Source organism: Myxocyprinus asiaticus, chromosome 1 (genome assembly GCF_019703515.2).
Source record: "Myxocyprinus asiaticus isolate MX2 ecotype Aquarium Trade chromosome 1, UBuf_Myxa_2, whole genome shotgun sequence".
NCBI lineage: Eukaryota > Metazoa > Chordata > Actinopteri > Cypriniformes > Catostomidae > Myxocyprinus > Myxocyprinus asiaticus.
In genome coordinates, this window is record NC_059344.1 from 22,982,571 (window position 1) to 23,004,716 (window position 22,146).

A 22,146-nucleotide genomic window follows, 5' to 3' on the forward strand; every position below is an offset into this window, starting at 1 on the left:
CTGAGCACAACTTGTCAGAGCGCGTAGAAACTCCTCTGGGCGCTCAGAGAGAAGCGCGCGGGTGAGATTGATCGCGCTCTCATTGAGTTTATCTGTAATTACGCGCGCCGGTTCCCCTGGAAAAGCCCGCGTGACTTACAGTGCTGGTGTTGCGACAACTGATGCCGTGCAGTTCTGTCATTATAACCTGACAGCGAGTGTGTGCGTACAGTACATGAAGGGGATCTCTGTGGTATCTTTCTTGGTAAGTTAAGTCATATGGCTTCAATTAGAATATTATAAAATAAGACCGCGTGAAGGTAGCACATTAAAAAGAACTGGGGAAAAAAAATCAACACAGTCATAATGTGGTATTTTAAAAAGCACACTTTACTGGACGAACCTAAACCGTAGACGCAATAAAAAGCCATTTTATATAGTAAATCTAAAAGGCACATCGTGAATACATGTTTTAGGAATTCTTTCCATATTAAATCCATGGTGCACCCAGAGATGTCCCTGGGACATTGGCTTGCAGTAGCTGGAGTGGATTTAAACAAAGTCTACCCTCATTGCTGAGATTCAGTAGGGAGGAATGTCCTGGTCTGAGTGGCGCACAGATCAAATTCTCTGGTCAGGAACAGATTCTCCAAATTGATGGAAATCCTGGAGAGAATTTCCGTTCAACTGGCGCACTCTCTATAAGACAAACAGACCAACTCCATCTCTCAGTTATATATTTCAAATCAATAGGATTTGGACTTTTCCATTCTTGCCAAACTTCTGTCACTTCATATTTCTTTTTAGCGGTAACCTATAGCTCGCGCCAGGACTGCGGGGCGACTGTGAGCTACCGTGCAAACGTGCAACTTAAATTGTGTTTCTGCAAACGTGCATTGGTTTTCAACTATCTGTGTTTATTAATGCATTTAATACCCCGTTATCTCCGTCGGTTTGTCGATTGTTATTATTTTTTTGTTGCTCTACACGGTTTGTCTATTTCAGACTCCAATCTCAGAACAGACGAATCCAAAAGCGGGTCAAGCCTGTGATTGACCAAAATGTAAGAAAGTCAAATATTTTGCGATTACTTGCGGTGTCTGCGACACCTTTAGGCAATCAGTCAAAACTTATAAACAATCTCGTGTCGGGTGTCTTCGTGATGTGCAAGGTGCGATCGTGTCATCGTTACATTTCTGTTATGATAATAAATTATTATAATGAATAATTTACGATGATATCATGGACAGTCTTTTCACTCACAATTAGTTTCTTTCTTTCTTTCTTTCTTTCTTTCTTCAGTAGTGAAATTGGCATTCAGTTAAAAAAATATATAAGGATGCTTTTGGTCTGCCTATGAACCCAAAAATGACAAAGATTTTTCAGTTAACCACAAAAATATCTGGTGGAAACGTTCTTCTTTGCCCCCTTCTCCATAGTGCTCTAAGTTTTGGCTGAAATATCCATATGGAGCACAAACTTAACTGTGACCAAACCAGGGCAATTACTTTGTGGCAATAATCTTTACTTTTTTGGTCATGTGCTTGAACATGACAGTGTAGTGGATACCGGTGAGTTCAGACACATGCAAAGCTCTCGGACACAAAAAACAAATGTACATAGACACATTCACTCTATTCAAACTTTATATGTAAACAGTGCTAATAAATACATGAATTAATTAATTATGCATTCATTTACAATTGTAGTGAGAATTTCTTGACTATATGTCAGAGAACGCTCTCTAACATGTGAAGTTATCATGCCACATATCAGTTTTAGAGGGCACATCTTACCCAGTGGGCAGCCCTCCCCAACTTCAACCCCACTCCTCCACCTTGACCCAGATTGCTACTGTCTGGGTGGCAATAAAGCTGCCCTCCAGGGGGTCAGAACCCCCCCTACACACACCCACACCCTGGGACAAAGGGTACAGGGCTTGGGGCTCTGATCAGAATTCCACAGAGCATGGCCTATAGAGACCTGGGGATTTAGGAGTAGTCTTCCAGCATCCCCTCTCTCTCGCTCTCTCCTGGGGCTTGTCAGGATTAGCAAGCATGAAATGGGCATGACTGGCACCAGCATGGTGTGGCCCCCTTTTCACCTCTGGAACGCACCAGCAACCCCTCAAACAGCCTCTTGTCTTTAGGAGTGAGGGGGGCTTGGCAGCAGTAGTGGGAGGAGGAGGAAAGTAGGGGGATAGAAAAGAGAAGAAAAGGGGGTCCCAGGGTTGAGCACTCACACTGTACTGAACAACTATAATCTCTCTCCACAAAGTGTTTCCAGGTCAAAGGGGAGCCCATTCTCTCAGCTTGGCCTTGTTTGCCCACATTTAGGTTCTATGCGCTTGTCTCGTGGGCTTTGGCATTGATTCAGCAGCACAGAGCAAAATCACTCTTATGGCGATTGATACCTGATACTCACTGCACTGCTTTAAACTGTATGTTGTTTAATTTATGCATAGCCATGTGCCCTTTTCCCTTGACCCATTAGCACCCAGCACCTCAATCCTCCAAGATCACCCTCTTTGGCAACAAAATGCAGTATCTCCAAAGGGTGACTGTTGGCAAAAATAATGGGACCTCAGCTCCAACTGCCTCTGCTCCCTTTCCTCTCTCTCTGTTTATGTTCTCCTCTGCAGAAATGCCATCTATACACCAATGGAGACTGGCCAACACACACATCCTGAGAGATTCCAATGCGCTATTTCAGTAAATGGACATATTATCTTTATTTACACTGAGACTGTGGGTCATTGCACAGAGAACTCCCCCTGCGCAGTTACCTGCCCATTCTGAACCAATAAACACATAAGCCCCTAGACCAAGCGATGCAGACACACACTTATACATACAGAAGGATGAGAGGACAAGGGTCAGAATAATAAGTGATAGAAATAAAGAGCGTAGAACAGCGTGAATCTAGACTTCGATGAAGCCCTCTTAAGTGCCAACCAAAACTTGCTTTACACTTTTTTCGAATCCCGCTGCTCCATCTATATTTCTCTTCTCCCTGTCTTTCTTTATGGCGGTCGTATGTTCAAGAAACATATTGAGGTGATTCAAATTGCATATGAAATTACACTCGCGCTCTCTTGCTCAGCACCCCCGTGTTCAGGTCAACCGTAGCTGATCTGAATAAATATAATTAAAAGCTTTTTTTGTGGTTTTAATAAAGGGGTCATTTGTATAACATTTCCACAGCCACACAAAGGATACATTTATGTAGCGGAAGGCTCGACTGGTGTCCAATTTACACAGAAATTTGTATTTTTAGTCCTGCGCATTCTGTTTGGAAGGAGCCAATGGAAAAAAAGTGGTCCTCTTTATTGCGCCCCTTTGTAAAATATTGGATAATTTTTTTTTTTCAAAATAAAAGAAACTATTGAATGTGGTGAGTTAACCCTTTCACCACCAGACCAGACACCACAGCAGAGAACTGATATGTTCTGTTTTGAATGACAAATTTCATTTGAAGAGAAATTTTTAAAATCACAATGTTTATGAAGTAATCACACTTATACACAGATACAGTAGGTGTTTCAAAATGAACATCTGTACAACTTTTAAACCAACAGACCTTTTTTAATTCTTCATTCCAAACACATCCAGTTTATCATGTCTGTTATGTCTTCCTCAACTGCCACTTCTACCATATTTTCATTGTCCAGAGCAAAACTAAAAAGTTTAAGGTTTGACAGAAAAAATATGTCACGGATAAACGCAACAAAAGCCCACAAAAATCACACACATGTCCTCCTCCCAAGAGCCTTGCCCACATTATTGTCATACAGTGACAGCTGACATGTGTTTCGCTGTCCAAATCACTGCAGAAATCTTATTCATTTTATTGCTTAAGATCATCTTACCTCAGTGTCTAACGGAGTTCTTGAATTCAATCTGCCTTCGCTCACTTGGCCTGACAATTTTAAGAAAAGGCGCAGGATTGGAGATTAGTCTAATGAAGTAACCATAACCGTGTCCATGCATCACTGTGTGTGCGTGCAGAAGTGAACAAACACACAATCAACCATGTGTGTTTTTGACAACGCAAGTAAGCTGCAGATTATTACCTCATTGCTTTTCCAGGGTGTGTGGAGTTTTGTGCGTCAGTGACCCTTTTGGGTTTTTTGTTTTATTTTCGTTCACTGCACGTCTGAGCTTCTGTGGCCTCATGAAATGAGGGAGGACATTTCTCACCTTCTAGCCAAATGACATCTGTGCAGCGACGCCCAGCGAGTTTGTCTCCACATTTTGCCTCGCGACCTGTTCTGCTATTTACAGCTCAACGAGTCAATTGTCTGTTAAACAAGCCATTCCCATCAACTTTTTCTTATGCTTACCTCACTGTCAATCACTTCCACACACTACCATTCCCCATCTTTTAACTGCTCTCTTCTTTGTCTTTTGCACTTGATCTTGTACTGCACACTTCAGGACTTGACTGTTTTTGGCTGCAGGCTAAATTCCTTTTGGCTGCCCTACTGTGTACACTTGTTTAAGTGGGAACTGTTGGCCCCTACGTGTGTGTAAATACTGTACACACATGTAGGTGTGTGAAATGTATATATATTTTTGGTGATGTAGTGTGTAACCATACGTTGCACAGCTTCACTGTGTTTATCTACTACTCTCCTGGAGAGGGGGAAAAAAGAGACCTGGCCTGTTAAGGATGACAGCATGTGGTGTTTAAAATGAATGCTCATGTTCCCAGAACACCCCAAGTTCATGCAGGTTACAAATGATGTCAAAATAGAAATTGTCCGAAGGGGAAATATGACAGAACAAAGACTATAAACAAATATAATATAATACGAATGACAAGTTCACTTGTGCATGAGTGTGTTTACACACAGAAATCAACAGAGAAAGAAAGTGCTCTTATGTTGGGTATGTGTGAAAGACGGCCTTGTCCTAGGTCTGTCAGGTCGAAAACTGCTCCTTTCTCTCATGCTGACTAGTCCCACTGCTGAGAGGGGAGCACACACACATACACTGACTCAACACTCATCCATCATCACACACACTCAGTTCTCACCATGTGGTGAAAGATAGTACATTTATTTCCCCCCCTGTTCCCCTGCATTACTTTGGGATGTGTGTTTGTGTTTGTGTGTGGTTGTTCGTGTCAGCATTACCTCTTGCCCTCACACTCACCTGATATGTGAAATCCTCAATCTCTTTAAGTATAGACTTGTTGTGAGCTGGCTAGTGACCATTTCTCTCACCCCATACACTGTTCACAAAGTGGCTTAGCCCCCAGTCCACAACGCTTTAGGGTAATCTCTAGTCATACTTTTTTAGGGGTTGAGATGTCTTCCTTTTCTTCATTATTTCTCACAGAATACAATCTATTTGTTTTCTGAAGCTCTGACTGTTCAGGTACGATGCTGAAATCAGGATTTCATCCACCTCCCCTGATGAAGAACCAAAGGGTTTGAAAAAAGTAGAATCCCCAAAACTTTAACAATCCCTGAACTATAAAACCCCAAACAGGCATCTGCCAGAAAAACTGTGTAAACTGAGAAAGAAAAGTGTGAAAAATAACAGCGTGAAATATGGTTTAAGTTGTCCACCGCTGCAGAATTTACAGCCATATTTTCTCTCACATTTTCAGCCAGGTCTGTGTTAACTTTGGCAGTTGAGAAAGCGAGACCTAATCCCCATTTGTTTGACCGTGTCTAAAGTGTTAACGTGCATTGCCTGATACATCCGTTGCCCAGACATCTATACGATGTATATTAGAGACCAGGGAATGGCAGTAATGTAGACATCAGCTAGTCTGTCCATACAGAGACATTCTAAAGAGCAATTCTGTGTCTGTCTATGCTGTCTTCCAATTGTTTTCTGTGCAAACATATGCTAGAAGGTGGTTGTCTCTGCTGCACCGTTTCTCATTGTTTTTTCTTTGTCTTGTGCAGGAGCACCACGTTTTTAAGACGTCATGTCAGGTTAAAATGAATATCACCTGTTAAAATCGCATCGCGAGACACCTGCGTTCTATTCTATTTGTTGTGCAGCATTTAGCTTTTTTTTTTTGCCGCAAGAACGCTTAGATGTGAACGGCGCCTAACAAGGCTTTTAAGATCTAACACACATAACTACATTCGCACATGCAAACACACATGCTGAATTAAAGTGCACTGAAACTAATATCTCTCAGTCAAACAAACAGGAAAGAAGCCTTGCATGCTGCTAATCTTATCCCCCAAAAAGAGTGTGAGAGTTGGAGTCTGCTTGACAAAACTGGTTACAAATCTTGGTGAGGTGGGGGGGGGGGGGGTAGGAGTCAAGGGGAGTAAACAGCTCTAATGCCACTTCCTGCCATGGGGTCAGTATGTGTACGTTTGTGTGTGAGGCTGAGAGGTTACAGGCTGTCTTTATGTGCTCAGCTGAGGTCTCAAGGGCTACAGGCAATTACTGTGTGTTATACAGAGCAACTCACTTCAGAGCTAAGAGTCTTTATCATGTTTGTAACTGACTTTAATGTGCATTATGCGTAATATAAATAAATTTTACATGTTTGCAACATAATTACGGCGCAACTTTGGGCCATTCTGCCATCAGATATCATTCAGGTACACATCTCACGCCCTGAGAAAGCCAGAGTGTTGACTGTTGCTGCAAACTTTACACTTCCCATTCAGATATTTCGGGTGATCACTATGCCTGTTATTGAATCCTAGAGGTGAAGGCATCAGAGCTGAAAGTTAGCAGGAAGCACTAGATTCCACACTTATTAGCACATTCATATAGTCTTTCACACAAACCATGTGACTTCTCTGAGCCAATGGCCACACTCATTTGCTCATTGGATCACTTCTCTCAGCGTAATCCTGATGGCTAAGCCTGAGCCCCGTCTTTGCTAATCGCTAGAGCTAACCCACTTGCATAAAAAATTCTGTCAACGGGACCCATTTACCCTTACAAAACAAAAACAAATGAGTGGGCTAATCTGACAGGGCTAACACCCTTCATTCCAAATACTTATTAGCCCTAACACCTCATCAGATCTGTAATATCCAGCCGAGCATGGAAAAAGCCCCTTAGCCTACAATATCAAGCGCAACCATGTGTGTTCACTGTTCATAAAATGTTTTAAGGGGGTATTGTATAAAAGGAGCTGGCGTGCAACCACTCATTCAGACTTGGAGCCGAACGGTCGACGTCTACTGAGCTGACTGTTCATTCACCTCTGCTGGATTTGACGGCGCATTTCAGCGGCTTCTTCCTCCACTGCACTGGTGCACTGCAGAGAACGCCCCTGGGCGCTTCGGCAGAAAAAAGAGAGTATATTTTCCTGAAAGAGTATATTTCTCTAAAAGAGCGGCACACATGGAATGTCTTTTTAAAGATGCCTTTCCGTTTGTGTGTTATTCCTGGTTGTGGTCGTTATGGTCACGGTCACGATTGCTGTCTTTCGTGTCTGGGCGCGACCCACACAGAGGCAGCGTTCGTGGATGGTTCATGTTTTCACTGCGAGAACATGACCATGGCAACGTTGCTCCCCGCCTCGGTCCTTCTACCTACGGGTTTGAGGCCAGCGCGGCTAGCACTGGGGGCGATTTGGGGACCCCAATGGGACCGCCTCCACCGGGTATCCCCCCGCGGACCTCCCATTCCCCAGCACGCTCGTCTGCCCTGATCGGGCTTCCGGATTAGTCCGCTGGCTCATCTCACGGCGAGTTCGACCTCTTGTTCGGAGCCCGCGAATCTGATGAGCTCTCGAGCGCAGCATCGGAGAGCGGGCTTGTCCAGTCGGATGCAGAAGCCTCAGCTGGGCTCCCCCCTTCGGGGACGATTGCCCAGTCACAGGCTGATGCGGAGATGACGGACATGCTTTCCCGGGCGGCCACAAGCATCGGGCTAGAGTGAAACCCTCCACTCTCCCCTGAACCCTCGCGGCTCGATGATTGGTTCCTGGGCTCGCGGCACCACTCAAAGCAGCCACGACCCGCTCCAGTGCCTTTCTTCCCAGAAGTGTACGAGGTATTCTCTTTTTAGAAGTGACAAAATCTTGGGAGGCACCTTTTACTGCCCGGTCCCGATTTCTCAGTTCCCCCGCCCTCACTACCCTTAATGGCGGGTCGGCCAGGGGCTATACGGCCATTCCCCCGGTGGATAAGGCGCTCGCGGTGCACCTATGCTCGCAGAGCACCGCCATCTGGTGCGGACACCCAAAGCTCCGAGCGACGAAGGTCACGGTGCGGTCTCTCGGGCAGACGATGTCCACATTAGTGGTCCAGGAGCGCCACCTTTGGCTCAACCTGGTCGAGATGGGTGAGGCTGACAAGACACGGTTCCTTGCTGCCCCTAACTCCCAGGCTGGCCTGTTCGGCAACACCGTCGAGGACTTTGCCCAGCAGTTCTCAACGGTAAAGCAGCGGACGGAGGCTATCCAGCAAAACCATGCCCCGGCGCGGCTCAAGATCCTGCACCCCTTCTGCTCGTCGCCAAGGGCGTCCCCCTGCGGTGACTGTACCGGCTCCGCCGCAGCCCGCCCCTATGGCCCGGCCCCGGCGTGGAGCCCACTGCAGGAAGCAGATGCCACCCGTCTCATGGCCAGTCACCAAGAACCCACGAAGGTCGTCAAAGCGCCCCTGAGATGGGCGACCCAGGATCGGCGAAACCCACTGCACTGGAGCTGGTAGTAAGACCTCTGCATCCCCCGGTGTAGGGCCAGGTGGAGAATCTTTTGTTGCCTTTTCATTTGATTTCGCTGCATGCCCAAGTGGCTGCGGTACCCAACAGTTCAGCAAAAGAGCGGTTTCCTCCTTCCCTGCTGACGCAAAAATGTATTCTGGCGAGCGTCCGGCATCAAGATTGGTTCGCGGCGGTAGACCTGAAGGACGTATACTTTCACGTCTCGATTCTACCTCGACACAGACCCTTCCTCCGGTTTGTATTCGGTTTGGAGTTGGACTCAGTCTCATTGACAGCACGCCTCACGAACGAGCGTGCACAGTCGGTGCTGACCTGTTTGAAGGCGTTCAAACAGAAAACAGTGGTTCCAATGAAATTCTTTCAGAGGCTCCTGGGGCATATGGCATCCTCAGTGGTGGCCACCCCGCTCAGGTTGATGCATATGAGACCGCTTCAGCACTGGCTTCAGACTCGAGTCCTGAGATGGGCATGGCGCCGCGGGACACATTGCGTGGTCATCATGCCGGTCTGTCACCATCTCTTCAGCCCTTGGACCGACCTCTCATTTCTACGGGCAGGCGTTCCCCTAGAGCAGGTCTCCAGGTGTGTCGTGGTCACGACAGACGCCTCCAAAACGGGCTGGGGCACTGTTTGCAATGGGCACGCAGCCGCCAGCTTATAGATGGGCCCGCGGCAGCGTTGGCACATCAACTGCCTCGAGTTGCTGGCAATTCTGCTCGCCCTGCGGAGGTTCGGCCGTTGATCCAGGGCAAGCACGTGTTAGTTCGGACAGACAACACGGCAACGGTAGCATATGTCAACCGCCAAGGCACGTCATCTCACGGTGAGTTCGACCTTTTGCAAGGTCAGGGAGGATGAGGAGCAGGTCGTCCTGTTAGCACCCTGCTGGCCCACCCAGACGTGGTTCTCGGACCTCACGCTCCTCGCAACAGCCCCCCCCCCGGCTAATTCCCCTGAGGAAGGACCTTCTTTCTCAGGGACGGGGCACCATCTGGCACCCGTGACCAGACCTCTGGAATCTCCATGTCTGGCCCCTGGATGGGACGCTGAAGACCTAAGCAGTCTAGATATGATCACTCAGGCTAGGGCCCCTTCTACGAGGTGCCTGTATGCCTTTAAGTGGCGTCTGTTCTCTAAGTGGTGTTCTTCCCGATGGGAAGACCCCAGAGATGCACAGTCGGATCGGTGCTTTCCTTCCTGCAGGAGAGGTTGGAAGGGAGGCTTTCCCCTTCCACCTTGAAGGTGTACATTGCTGATATAGCAGCATACCATGACACAGTGGACGGAAATCCTTTGGGAAGCATGACCTGATCATCAGGTTCCTGAGAGGTGCCAGGAGGCTGAATCCCTCCAGACCGCGCCTCATTCCCGCATGGGGCCTTTTTGTAGTTCTTCAGGGTCTACAGAGAGCCCCCTTTGAGCCTTTGCAGTCAGCTGAGCTTAAGGCACTCTCCTTGAAGACTGCCCTCCTGACTGCACTCACTTCCATCATGAGGGTAGGAGACCTGCAAGCATTCTTTGTCAGCGAAACGTGCCTGGAGTTTGGTCTGGGCTACTCTCACGTGATCTTGAGACCCCGACCGGGCTATGTGCCCAAGGTTCCCATGACCCCTTTTAGGGACCAGGTGGTGAACCTGCGAACGCTGCCCCAGGAGGAGGCAGACCCAGCCCTGTTGTTGCTGTGTCCGGTGCACGCTTTACGCATCTATTTGGATCACACGCAGAGCTTTAGGACCTCTGAGCAGCTCTTTGTCTGCTTTGGTGCACAGTGGAAAGGAAGTGCTGTCTCCAAGCAGAGGATTGCCCACTGGCTCATCGACGCCATAGCTATGGCATATCACACCCAGGACTTGCCGTCTTCCTTGGGCAGAGCCCCCTCTGCCACAGTCTCCATGTTTGTAGTGACTCCTCCCCCGTTGGGTAGGATCTACCATGAGACTTCTCCACATGGTCGGCAAGAACATGTGAGGTATTTTCCACTTAAATATCCCCCCCTCTCTCTGGGTGAGTTGTGGTCTCCACGGTGTCCTCCCCTTGGGACACCCCCCGACTAGACCTGGTGGCCCAGTCGAATATTCCCCCTTTTTTTAGGGAGTGGAAAAAAAGAAGGGGAAAAGAGGCCACGACTGGGCTAGCCTGTCTCTATCTTTTGGGTAGTCGACTTGTCCCCAAAGGGCCGTTCGACACTCATAACTATGTTGGGGGAGGTTACGTGTCGGCCTGGTGCGCTGGCTACGAGGCACACAGTTGTCTGCCCATCACACACCGCCAGTTCACGTAACACAGTTCAGCCAGTTGCGGCGTTTTGTATAGGGACCCCTAGTGTCACTACATCGACACAACGTCGAGTGAGTGACAAATAGAGAACGTCATGGTTACTTGCATAACCTCCGTTCCCTGATAGAGGGAACGAGACTTTGTGTCCCTCCTGCCACAATGCTGAACTACCCGCTGAAATGGCTGGACCTTGTCTCGGCTCCTCAGCATAAAACCTGAATGAGTGGTTGCACGCCAGCTCCTTTTATACCCTTATGTCCGGGGGAGTGGCATGCAAATACCACTCGCCAATTTTCATTGGCCTTTTATCAAAGACCAGAGGTGTCTCGGGCTCCCAAGAGTGACCCCTAGTGTCACTACATCGACACAATGTCTCATTCCCTCCATCAGGGAACGGAGGTTATGCAAGTAACCAGGACGTTTTCTAATACTGTATGTCTGCTCAACAGTGTTTCCTGCACCGCTGTTCAACAGTGGCTCTCTGCCGCTACTGAATCGCCACAGCAAAAGAAACAATTACGTTTTAAGTCATATTTGAGTTGTGAGCTAACAGTTTAAATTGAATGTAATGTGATAAAAACAATGTGTACTGCAAAATAATGTCAAAAATCAAAATCAGCATATGACAATGTGCGAATATCAATCCACAAAGGGCTGCAATTTAATTAAATAAATAGTCTGAATGTGCTGCGTGCTGTGCTTGTGGGCACTGCTCTGTTCTCTCTGTAGTGTGCATTAATAGTGGCGCAAATACGAGGTATGCAGCAAATGCAACGCATAGGGGTGTCACACTATGTGTGTGTGTGTGTGTGGGGGGGGGTGGGGGTGGGGGGGGGGTGGGCAAACAATCTCAAAGGGGGAAGCTTGGATGGTCGAAATCAAGGCCACTTGTGTGGGAGTTCCCCCACTGTAAAAGTAGAATTCTGTATTAAATACTGCTGCTCAATCAATATTTATGTTTATTATGTAATATTTAAAAGCCCAGTGTGTCTGATAATGCATTCTGCATTTCAATATCTTTTTGTCTTTTGCAGGGTGCAGGGTTCCATGCTTCGAGGAGGCAGAAGTATGGGAACGTATTCAAGACACACCTGCTCGGGCGGCCGCTGATCCGGGTCACAGGGGCAGAGAATGTGCGCAAGGTTCTGATGGGAGAGCACAGCCTGGTCACTGTGGACTGGCCACAAAGCACCAGCACTCTACTTGGTCCCAACAGCTTGGCCAACTCCATAGGGGACATCCACCGCAAAAGGAGGAAGGTATGGTTTGTACACTGTTGTGCACATATTGGCCAATGTAGTTTTACATATACATGCACTCAAATATGCACACATGCATACACTATATTTACTGCTTAAATGCAGTTTTATGTTGATGTAACACTTACAGACCCACATTTGTGTGCACACACACCCCTTATCTCTTAATGGATAGTACTTATGTGCCCCGAAACACATCGAAACACATGTCAGCTGTCCCAAGACAGTGGTGAGAAAAAAAACATTCTGAATTAGAGGCCTAAAGAGTGGAAAAAGGATAAAACAGACAAGAAGAAAGAGAGATTGAGTAAAAAAGAAACAAGACAGAAAGGGGACTGCCATCCACAGGTCTTGTCTTCTCGAGATCTGGAGGCAGATACCTACAATGCTTTGCTTCCCTTTTCACTATTGTTATCCATAACAGTCTGCTCACAATGACCACATGGAGAATTATGCTCATATATACCTTCTCTCCAAATCCAACCTATTGTTGAGGGACAAGATATTTTTTTGTGTACCCTGGTTCTCTTTAGTCCCTTGGAGGCTTGAGTTTCACCCCACACACCTGTCTTATTGAGGAGTCAGCGGGGTGTAATCAGTCTGGTTAATCCTCCAGGTCCAGGGCCTCACGCGAACCCCCTAATGATTACTAATTAGTCAGCCAGCCTTGGACATACAAAGACTGCCTTATGGACCCCCTTCAGCCAGGTTACAATGTCCTGCTTTGCACACTAATATCAAAAGTGTATTTTCATTTGTTCCTCAACCTCTCTAGAGATGTACTGCATAGTGCAGCCTATATTTTTGATACATAAATATTGGAAAGAACCACTTTCAGGTTAAGTTAGGCTAAGCAGATTAAGCTAAAGTGTGTAATTTCTGCTGCATTAGGGTCACCAAACGAAATCGCAAAAATAATCACTGTTTTCAAACTGATTCTTTAAAACTTCCCCTTCTTCTTTTGGCCGCACAAACAGATAGTCTCGCCCCAAAGTCATGCCATTTGTCGAACTAATTTTGCTGTGTCAGACTGGGTCATTCAAACAAACAAAGGAAAGTTTTGATAGAGCCACAGAGCCACTGTGTTAATTTTAAGTGACATAAACCTACAAATGTCTTTTATTTGACTTTGCATACTGTATTAAGATGGAACATGAGAAAGAATTTTAAAAGAAAAAAGTACACACATGAGCTATAAAGAAACATACCATATGGAAGTAGTTAATCAACATTTCTTCAAGCGGTAGTCACCTGTTTAGCCTTAGAGGAGTTCTCCCCTTATTTACTTACAGACTCAGTATTGACTAAACTTACTTCCTGAATCCTGACTCTAATCCTTCCTTCCCTGGACAAAGTGACATGAGAACTGCCATTTGCCTGAGGTGTTTCACTGAACTAAAACATCAGTCTCAACAATAACGTCAGCAAGCCTTCTACCACCCCTAAACCCTCTGGGACATTAGGTTACAGACATGAAGACATTAGAAAGAAGGGAATCCACCACACTATATAGTGTCCCTTTGAATGCGATAATGTCCCTTTGAAACATTGGCATGTCATAAAGTGCAAGGAATGGATGAATTTTAGTGACATAATTTCCTTGAACGTGCTAGCATTTTAGTTACGAAAAGTTAAATCTGATGTTCTTGGTCTTTCTATTAACGGGAATTCCTAATGAAAGTTTGGGAAAAATTCCAAGTCTATCTGCATGTTGCTCACAAACATGATGCACAGCAGTTCATTGAGTAACATTAGATACACTAAAACCAGACTTTTGCAAAGTGGTCAGAGAGGGATAGGCCTATCAAACAGCAGGTTTAGTGAAGTGTTGAATTTACTAGGTTGGCCAATAGAGGGCACAGGTTCTCAATGCTGCAGCTCACCTGTCTACATAATGAGCTCTCACTGTGAGAGAGAGATTTTATGTTAGTCAGCGGGGAGAGAGAGAGAGAGAGAGAAAGAGAGGGAAATTGGAAATGTAGAGAAGTGTAATGAAAGTGTGTGTGTGTGTGTGTGTGTGTGTGTGTGTGTGGGGGGGGGGGGTGGAGAGAGAGAAAGAATAAAGAGGTCTTACATTCTGGTCAAACCAGCAGCTTTGAGCAGTTTCATTTAGTTTAAGACATATGGAAATTATTAAGGTGGGGGGGCTTTAAAAGGCTATGTGGAAAGTGCAGTACAAGGAGTCACGTTTTGTAATGAAGACAGGCGGCTGTTTTTTTCCTGTAGTATTCAGAATCCTGTATAATGAGGACTGGCATTAGCGGAGCTTGACTGATGTCTGTCCAGTAAGTAAAGACTTCAGTCTTCCCAAAGGAAAATAGTTACCTTCAATAAATCCACTCAGAACCCAAACCAATAAGCAGAGTAAATATAGTGTTGTATTGCATGTATTATTTTATGGCTAAAAGCAAACATGTCTACACACACATTCATAAGCACTCAAGATCAGAAATAAGTATAGTTGTGGAGTTGACAGATCACTGGATGTGTAGACAGATACAGGGAGAAGGGCACTGACAACCAAACAATGTGTTGGAGGAAAATGGAGTTGGTTGATATCATAGAACTCTTGTGCTGAAAAGACCAGCTAAAGCAGCATGCAGTTCCTATGCTGATTTACAGTATTCTTGTTTATGCTGGTCTAGCTGGTGGACCAACATAGCCATTTTGTTCACCAACAACACATAGCTAATGAAGCTGGTCGACCAGTGTTTTCTTCTTGAAATTGTGGTTAACCAAGAAAACCTTGTTGGTTAAGCTAGTCAAAAAGCCTTTTTGGAACACTAGCCATGTTGTAGACCAGCATTCAAAACACAACAGATGCTGGTGATCAGCTATACTGGATAACTATAAAGTCAGATGTGAGGAAAAAGAAGGAGAGCGCAAGAGACAGGAGGAGGACACGTAAGTCTCCACCCGCTTCCCTTTACCACTGTGGAAAAGTGGGGCGGAGCCACACTATTTGGAGCGAGATGGCATATAAAAAGTGCTATTGTTAGTCGACGGCACTGGAACATGGATGTTATTTCACTAAACAAACCAGTACAACTGAGGCACATTAGAACTACATTTCTGTGGCTAGGAAAATCTTACCTTCCCCTTTCACCCTCACTGCTGATGCAGATGGAAACTCTCTCTCAGAACATCAGACAAATATTCAGAGTGAGAGAGCAAGACAGAGAGAGAGAGAGAGAGAGAGAGAGAGAGAGAGAGAGGTGGAGGTGGCAGTTAAGAGTAAGAGAAGGTCAAAAATAGTGGGGACTTTAGAATTGATGAGAATGTTCCATGCTTCAGGCTTAAAGAATAATAAGCTTGGCCTTTAGCAGCTGACTGTGGTTTCAGGATAATATTTTGATGACATTTCTCGTGTGTATGGCACATAATGGATTGAGATTTTATGGGTCAGTTGTATTGTGCCAAGCATAGTTCAGAATGCAGGTCAGTATTCCTGTGTTAACAAATGTGCTGATAGTGCTTTCCAAACACTACAGCTCTGTTTAAATGCAGTATACCTGTAGTTACAGTTTGGTTATCTTGATCTTTTATGTGCTGTGTTCACATTACTGTCAGTGAGTGTCAGTTTCATGAATTGTATTTATTTTTATTTTTTTTGGAACCAGATTCTCCACCCTGCTCACCTGGACCAGTTAGATTATTTTTTTGTGCCATTTGGCAAAACAAATCCTTCTTATGAATAGCTCAGAACCAGCTTTGAGCTACAAGAGTACTGCTTATACACTCATACCTATGAATTTATCAGGCTACCAACAGATTTCAAAATTGTTTATCATGCAGTTTCTGGGTTTAGGTTTGGTGTTTACATTAGTTCCCTAGTGCATTTTGGCCTTTTATCATATGAAGTAAAAAAGAAATGACCCATCAAATAGAAACACACCAAACCAAACTATTACCTAAATGTCAAAACACAGCAGATTCACCAAACTTTCAATTTTATTCCTCAGATCTTTGCTAAAGTCTTCAGTCATGAGGCTCTGGAGAGCTACCTGCCCAAGATCCAGCAGGTTATTCAGGAGACCCTGCGGGTGTGGAGCTCTAATCCTGAGCCCATCAACGTGTACAGCGAGTCCCAATGTCTCTCCTTCCACATGGCGGTGCGTGTGCTCCTGGGTTTCCGAGTCTCTGAAGAGGAAATGCACTGTCTCTTCCACACTTTCCAGGAGTTTGTGGAGAATGTCTTTAGTCTTCCCATCGACGTGCCATTTAGTGGTTACAGAAAGGTAAAATGTCACTTTACTGTATATTGTCCTAAACTTTTAAATTCACAATTAAAATGTTAGCTGGATATTTACTTTTAACTCAGTGGGATTCTATACAGCAGTCTCTGAGGTGGTAAACTATTACACTCGTTTTGTGTGTGTGTAGGGCATTCGTGCAAGAGACTCACTCCAGAAAAGTATAGAAAAAGCTATCCGAGAGAAACCACTCCATACACAGGGGAAAGATTACACTGATGCTCTTGATGTGCTTCTAGAGAGCGCCAAGGAAAACAACACAGAGCTCACAATGCAGGAGCTCAAGGTGAGTGAATCATCATTAATATACAGCAGCTCTGTTCCAGAACATTGTGATCTGCATATTTAGACAGCATTCTGAGACATCATAGGTGCACTTTAGGTAGCATTGCATGTTTCCTAAAGAAATGTATCATAAAGCAATCCCAGAGTGCATGGCAACGAGCTCTGTGAAAAAAAAAAAAATCCAAGATGGCGGAAATAGTTGAGAAAAATGTTTGTTATAAATATACAGTAGTAAGATGCTAAAAAGTATTGTTAAACAGTTCCAGTTCCAAAAGTTCCACTTAAAAATGGGTTGTGTCACCCAATATTTCACCCATACTACAATATGTGTCACCCACAGTATGTGCTGTGTTTTTTGTGCTTATTAGACTATTGTGGTGTTAGCTTTGCAACATGCTAACAACAAATGTTTTGGAATAAACTGTTAGCACTTTGTATGATGTGCGTGAGTGACCTCAGGAGAATTGCTGCCTTCAGATCAGTCACTTATAAGGTTCCATGACAAATGGGATGCTGTCTCAGAAGGTAGCTACCTATGTAGGCAGTGAACATAGCAGCTCAACTGTGGCTGTATAATAGAGGAGTTCTCTCTAAAACAATGTGCTGTGTTACTGGAGCAACCTTGAGAATATCAGAACATACTGTATCACATAGTTACATCTCAAGGATGATTTTTTAAAATAGTTTTTAGAAGATGTTCCAATCCCAGATAGCACACGTAGGTCTCTGAGATGTTTGTTTTAGAGCTTTTCATCTGGAAAGCATCACATTTTAATTAACATCTGCTAAACATCTTGAAAAGATCAGATTTACAAACATTCAAAATCATAACCGTCTCAAGGACATCTGCTGAATGTTTAATTGACATCCGGGAGGAAAACGTCTCATAGATATATTGCAGATGAGCAAACAACCTAAAAAGTATGTCTCCCAGATATAAACACACACATCAAATAGACGTCTGGGTGATGTACGTGTGCTATTAGGGGATGTTTTGTTCAGGGCAAACTCTGTGGCTCAATTCATAACCACCTGCATAGTTTGTGAGGGTTTTGGGATGTCGTGTCTTTATAAGTCACTTCTGTCTGCTGTAAAAACACATTACTCATCCCTAAACTGGTCATCACACAGTCTTTTTCTTTTGATTTAACATTTTCTTTTAAACAGATTTTTTTTTTCAGAGTGAGGTCAAAGTATGATTATTTGATGACTTATTAAAGCCAAAAGGAAGTTAAAACTTCGACATTGAGAGGCAGTGGCTCTATGACAAAACACCTTTCCCACTGACTGCTCTCTTTATTTCTTCTCTTTCAGCTCTCATTCCACAACTGGGTGATATTGACATTGTGACATATGATAGTCAATAAATGCTTTTCTGTTGGCAGTTATTACCTGGTTATTTCACTCAGCTTAAAGGCTTCAGAGGGTTTTCTTTTATGATGTACATGCATGGTCTCTACACCACTTGCTCAAATCATCAGATAGTGGTAGGCAGGGGTGACTCCTGGGGCTGTCAACACCAACTCACTGGCAAGCAGTTAAAAAAGGAAGGGAGAGAAGAGAGAGAAAAGAAAACCCCAGACTTGTGGAAGATTGCTGCCAAACCTCAGAAAAAAAAGAAAAAAAAAGAAAAAAAAAGACAGAGAAAAAAGGAAAGAAATAAAGACGCTCAATCATCCATAAGAATTCAGGAAAAGTCAGATTGTAGTACAGTAGCTGACTGCTGAATTAGTTTCATTGGCCTTGTACTCATCCATTAATTAGGATATACTCCATAGCATGTTAATAAGAATATGACTAGAAATGTTACTCTTAGTCAGAATATTGTCCATTGATTAGAGTCAATTAGAGTGTTTTTAGTACATCACAGAGACATGAATCAGGGTTGCATTGGCAGAAGAGAAGTGTTCTGTGATTACACTTTCTTTCCATTGATTCAGTTCCTGGATTGAATGTTTACAATACGTTACACAGTGTCTCTACCCTGGTTCTCCTACATCTGACAAAGTTGCCAGAACCCTTTACCAATAACTAGAAGTGAATGTTAACAACAGGACTTTTGGACCATTAGGACTGAGTGCTTTACATTCAAATCTGTGATGAGTTACACAATCATCTCTCCCTGTCACCATCAGGAGTCCACAATTGAGCTGATCTTCGCTGCTTTTGCCACGACAGCTAGCGCCAGCACATCTCTTATCATGCAGTTACTGCGACACCCTGCGGTGCTTGAAAAGCTGCGTGAGGAGCTGCGAGGTTGCGGCCTGCTCCACGACGGCTGTCTGTGTCAGGGCGAACTACGCCTGGACAGCATCATTAGCCTTAAGTACCTGGACTGCGTGATCAAAGAGGTCCTGCGCCTCTTTGCCCCTGTGTCTGGAGGCTACCGCATTGCTACACAGACCTTTGAGTTGGATGTAAGTTGTTTTGGACATGCAGAGAATGTCATAGCTTCACACCTTGATTATGCCATTGTATTGCATAGTCATTATTATTTTGTTGCACTTAATGGTAATTTGTTGTTAATGTCATCACTCTATGCAAATACGTGAACGCAGACACTTCTATTTCGTGCATCGTTGTGTTCCGCAATGTCAGAGTCAGACCGTGATTCATCACACAACATGGAGCTCTGAACAAAAGTTCGGGAGGAGTATGTTCATTTAATCTGACCAATGACAACATTAGAGTAAGCAAATGTAAACTGCTGCTTACCTCGCTCCTGCGACAATTATTCTGGCATCCCTCCTTAACCCAAACATAGTAACGCAAGAATGCACAGTAAATGTGTTCAACCACGCATTGGCAATACGCGGGCCAAACACTAGCGTCTGCGTTCATGTACTTCTGTAAAGTCTGTTTCTGGCCATATCCTTAAAAGTTAAAAGTCTGTCTTTATTCTTTAAATTTTCTCTTCTAATCAAATATTCCTCCCTCTCTTAGGGTGTGCAAGTACCCAAAGGCTGGAGTGTCATGTACAGCATCCGTGACACCCATGACACATCAGCTGTGTTTAAAGATGTGGAGGCATTTGACCCTGACCGGTTCAGTCCAGAGCGCAGTGAGGATCGTGAGGGTCGCTTCCACTACCTGCCCTTTGGTGGCGGTGTTCGCTCCTGCCTGGGCAAGCAGCTGGCCACCCTCTTCCTCAAACTTCTGGCTGTGGAGCTTGCTGGAGGCAGTCGCTTCGAGTTAGCCACGCGGACGTTCCCCCGCATGGTTTCGGTCCCCGTGGTGCACCCCACCGACGGCCTTCGCATAAAATTTTACGGCCTTGACTCCAACCAGAACCAGATCATGGCCAAATCAAATGACATGCTGGATGCCACTGTGTGACAGATTGAGAGGGAAGAAAAGGAGGAGAAGAAAGAAAGAGCAGACTTTTTGCCTTCTCCGATGGAGCTGTCACCAGAAGTTTCCTAAAAGACACTCTCATCTGCCAAAAATGTATAGTCTATCATTTGTAAAGAAAATGCAAGAAAATATAACAAAAATATATAAATGTAAATGAACTTATTGCTACATAAGGAGAGCACAAGTAAGATTTTAAGAAAGATGTGGAGGTTTAAAGGAACAGTCATATAAGCATCTGCCAATGTAGATGTCACAGGGTATGGCCAGTTCTGCTTTAACCAGCACAGCACAGGACGGGTCTGGATGAATCAGTCTTGAATTATTATTTTTTATTAGAAGTTATGTATATGTAAGAGTGTTTTTCATGGTTTTTGTGTATTTGAGTGTGAATGGTGCAGATCTGAGTAAGTTCATTTATATGTATATACAGTGTGTGTTTTTGTGGTTCTCTGTGTGTGTAAATACATTACATGTTTTTCTTGCATGAATGTGTGTGTCTGAGTGCGTGTGTGTGTTTGTGTGCATGGACAGGTTGTTATTCAGCTAAGGTATTAGGAGTTAGAGTAGGTAGTGCAAACTAGAATGAATGGGAGGATTGTGTAATTACTCAGGTGACATTGCAGTACAGAAGGAGCTTTCAGACTTACCCAGTACTTGTTATACATGCTTTGTATATAAGTAACAATTCATATATTCTTTGTAAGAGAGTGAGAAGAGGACAGACATGAAGAGAGATACATAAATAGTAAGAGAGCATGAGAGAAAATGAACCTGTGCTTTATTACTGCAATGCCACATGACATAATCTCTGTCTAACTTTGGCTGTGCGTGTCTGTGTTAAAGTCGGGCTCTCAAAACAAGCTATAGAGGGAATGAGCGACTCATTCCTGCTGCAAATTTTATATCTGAAGACATTTATGAAAACAAGTCATAACTGTGATATATGCTGCTTTGGGAGTCGCTTTTTATTTATATGATGGAGCAGAATGCCAGCTGACCTCTGTAAAGGTCAAAATTGTTTTAATGCTGCTCCGCATTGCGTTAATATAAGAAGAATTTATACTGAATATACAGTAGATGATGACGAAACTGAATGACCAATCATCAATCATTAACTCCTACTGTATACCACCAATAAAGAGAGTTTTCTTGTGATGCCTTTGAAGGGACTTATAGCCACAGGAACTCTGCATGTGGATGACTTGCCGTAGGGTCGGGGGAGAGGCAGTAGGACTCTTGTTGAAATGAGAAACCCAATGGGGTTCTTCCTTCACTTCCTTACAGGCTAAGTGAATGACTTGGATAAAATATGCCACTGATTTGTTTTTGTTTTTTTTTTCATAAATTTATGAATGGATGAATTAAAATAATTAATGTCTGCTGCTTTCAGTGTATCATTTTCTAACAGAGAGTTACCTTTCTCTGCAGTGGAGATTTGCAATTTCTGAGCAAACATTCATGCTGTGAGTGCAAAGAGGAATTTGGCATTTCACTTACTATGGGTAAAGCAAATTTGCATTGTCTAATATCATAATATTCTTGCTAATAATATTATTATTGTAATAAATATTATTTTAAGTGCTATTTTTGTTATATTTCAGAATAGAGTTCTAGTATAAGTAAAGTCTGTTGGTAAATACTGTTCTATTTAGAATGATATGAATTTCAATTATATTGTAAACAGTGTTTAAATGTTAATATGGTTTTAGCTTATTGTAATAATTATAATTTTGTTATCATTATTACCTTTGCATTTAGTTAATATTAATATACAGAAGCACTTGCGAGGTATGTTTATTTTGAGTGCCATTTGACTACATGTTCTGTTCTTTTGTTGAATGTTGAGTTTGTCTGCACATATATTTTATTCATTTTTACAAATCCACATTTCACTTAGTTCAAATATGAATGTTTCTCTCTCCTTTTTTGTTACAGTGATTCTTAAATGTACTTGGTAATTTTATAAACCCTTGTAATAAACTATAATGTGAAAATCATTAATTCAATCCTAATTCTTTCCTATTATCTTGCCTTACTCAACAATATTAACAGCTTCTTTTGATTCTTAATTTTTTT

General features: G+C 43.9%; 1 protein-coding gene across 1 annotated transcript in view; it reads left to right on the forward strand.

The window, feature by feature from the left end:
* LOC127454912 (cytochrome P450 26B1) overlaps positions 1-22,067 on the forward strand; it is a 23,425-nt gene extending 1,358 nt beyond the window's left edge. The window contains exons 2-6 of the mRNA XM_051722484.1: positions 11,954-12,178; positions 16,141-16,416; positions 16,562-16,717; positions 18,852-19,133; positions 19,660-22,067. Of these exons, the coding sequence (XP_051578444.1) occupies positions 11,954-12,178; positions 16,141-16,416; positions 16,562-16,717; positions 18,852-19,133; positions 19,660-20,052 (1,332 nt within the window). The 3' untranslated portion in view covers positions 20,053-22,067. The remainder of the gene's footprint in view (positions 1-11,953; positions 12,179-16,140; positions 16,417-16,561; positions 16,718-18,851; positions 19,134-19,659) is intronic.
* The last annotated feature ends 79 nt before the right edge of the window (positions 22,068-22,146 follow it).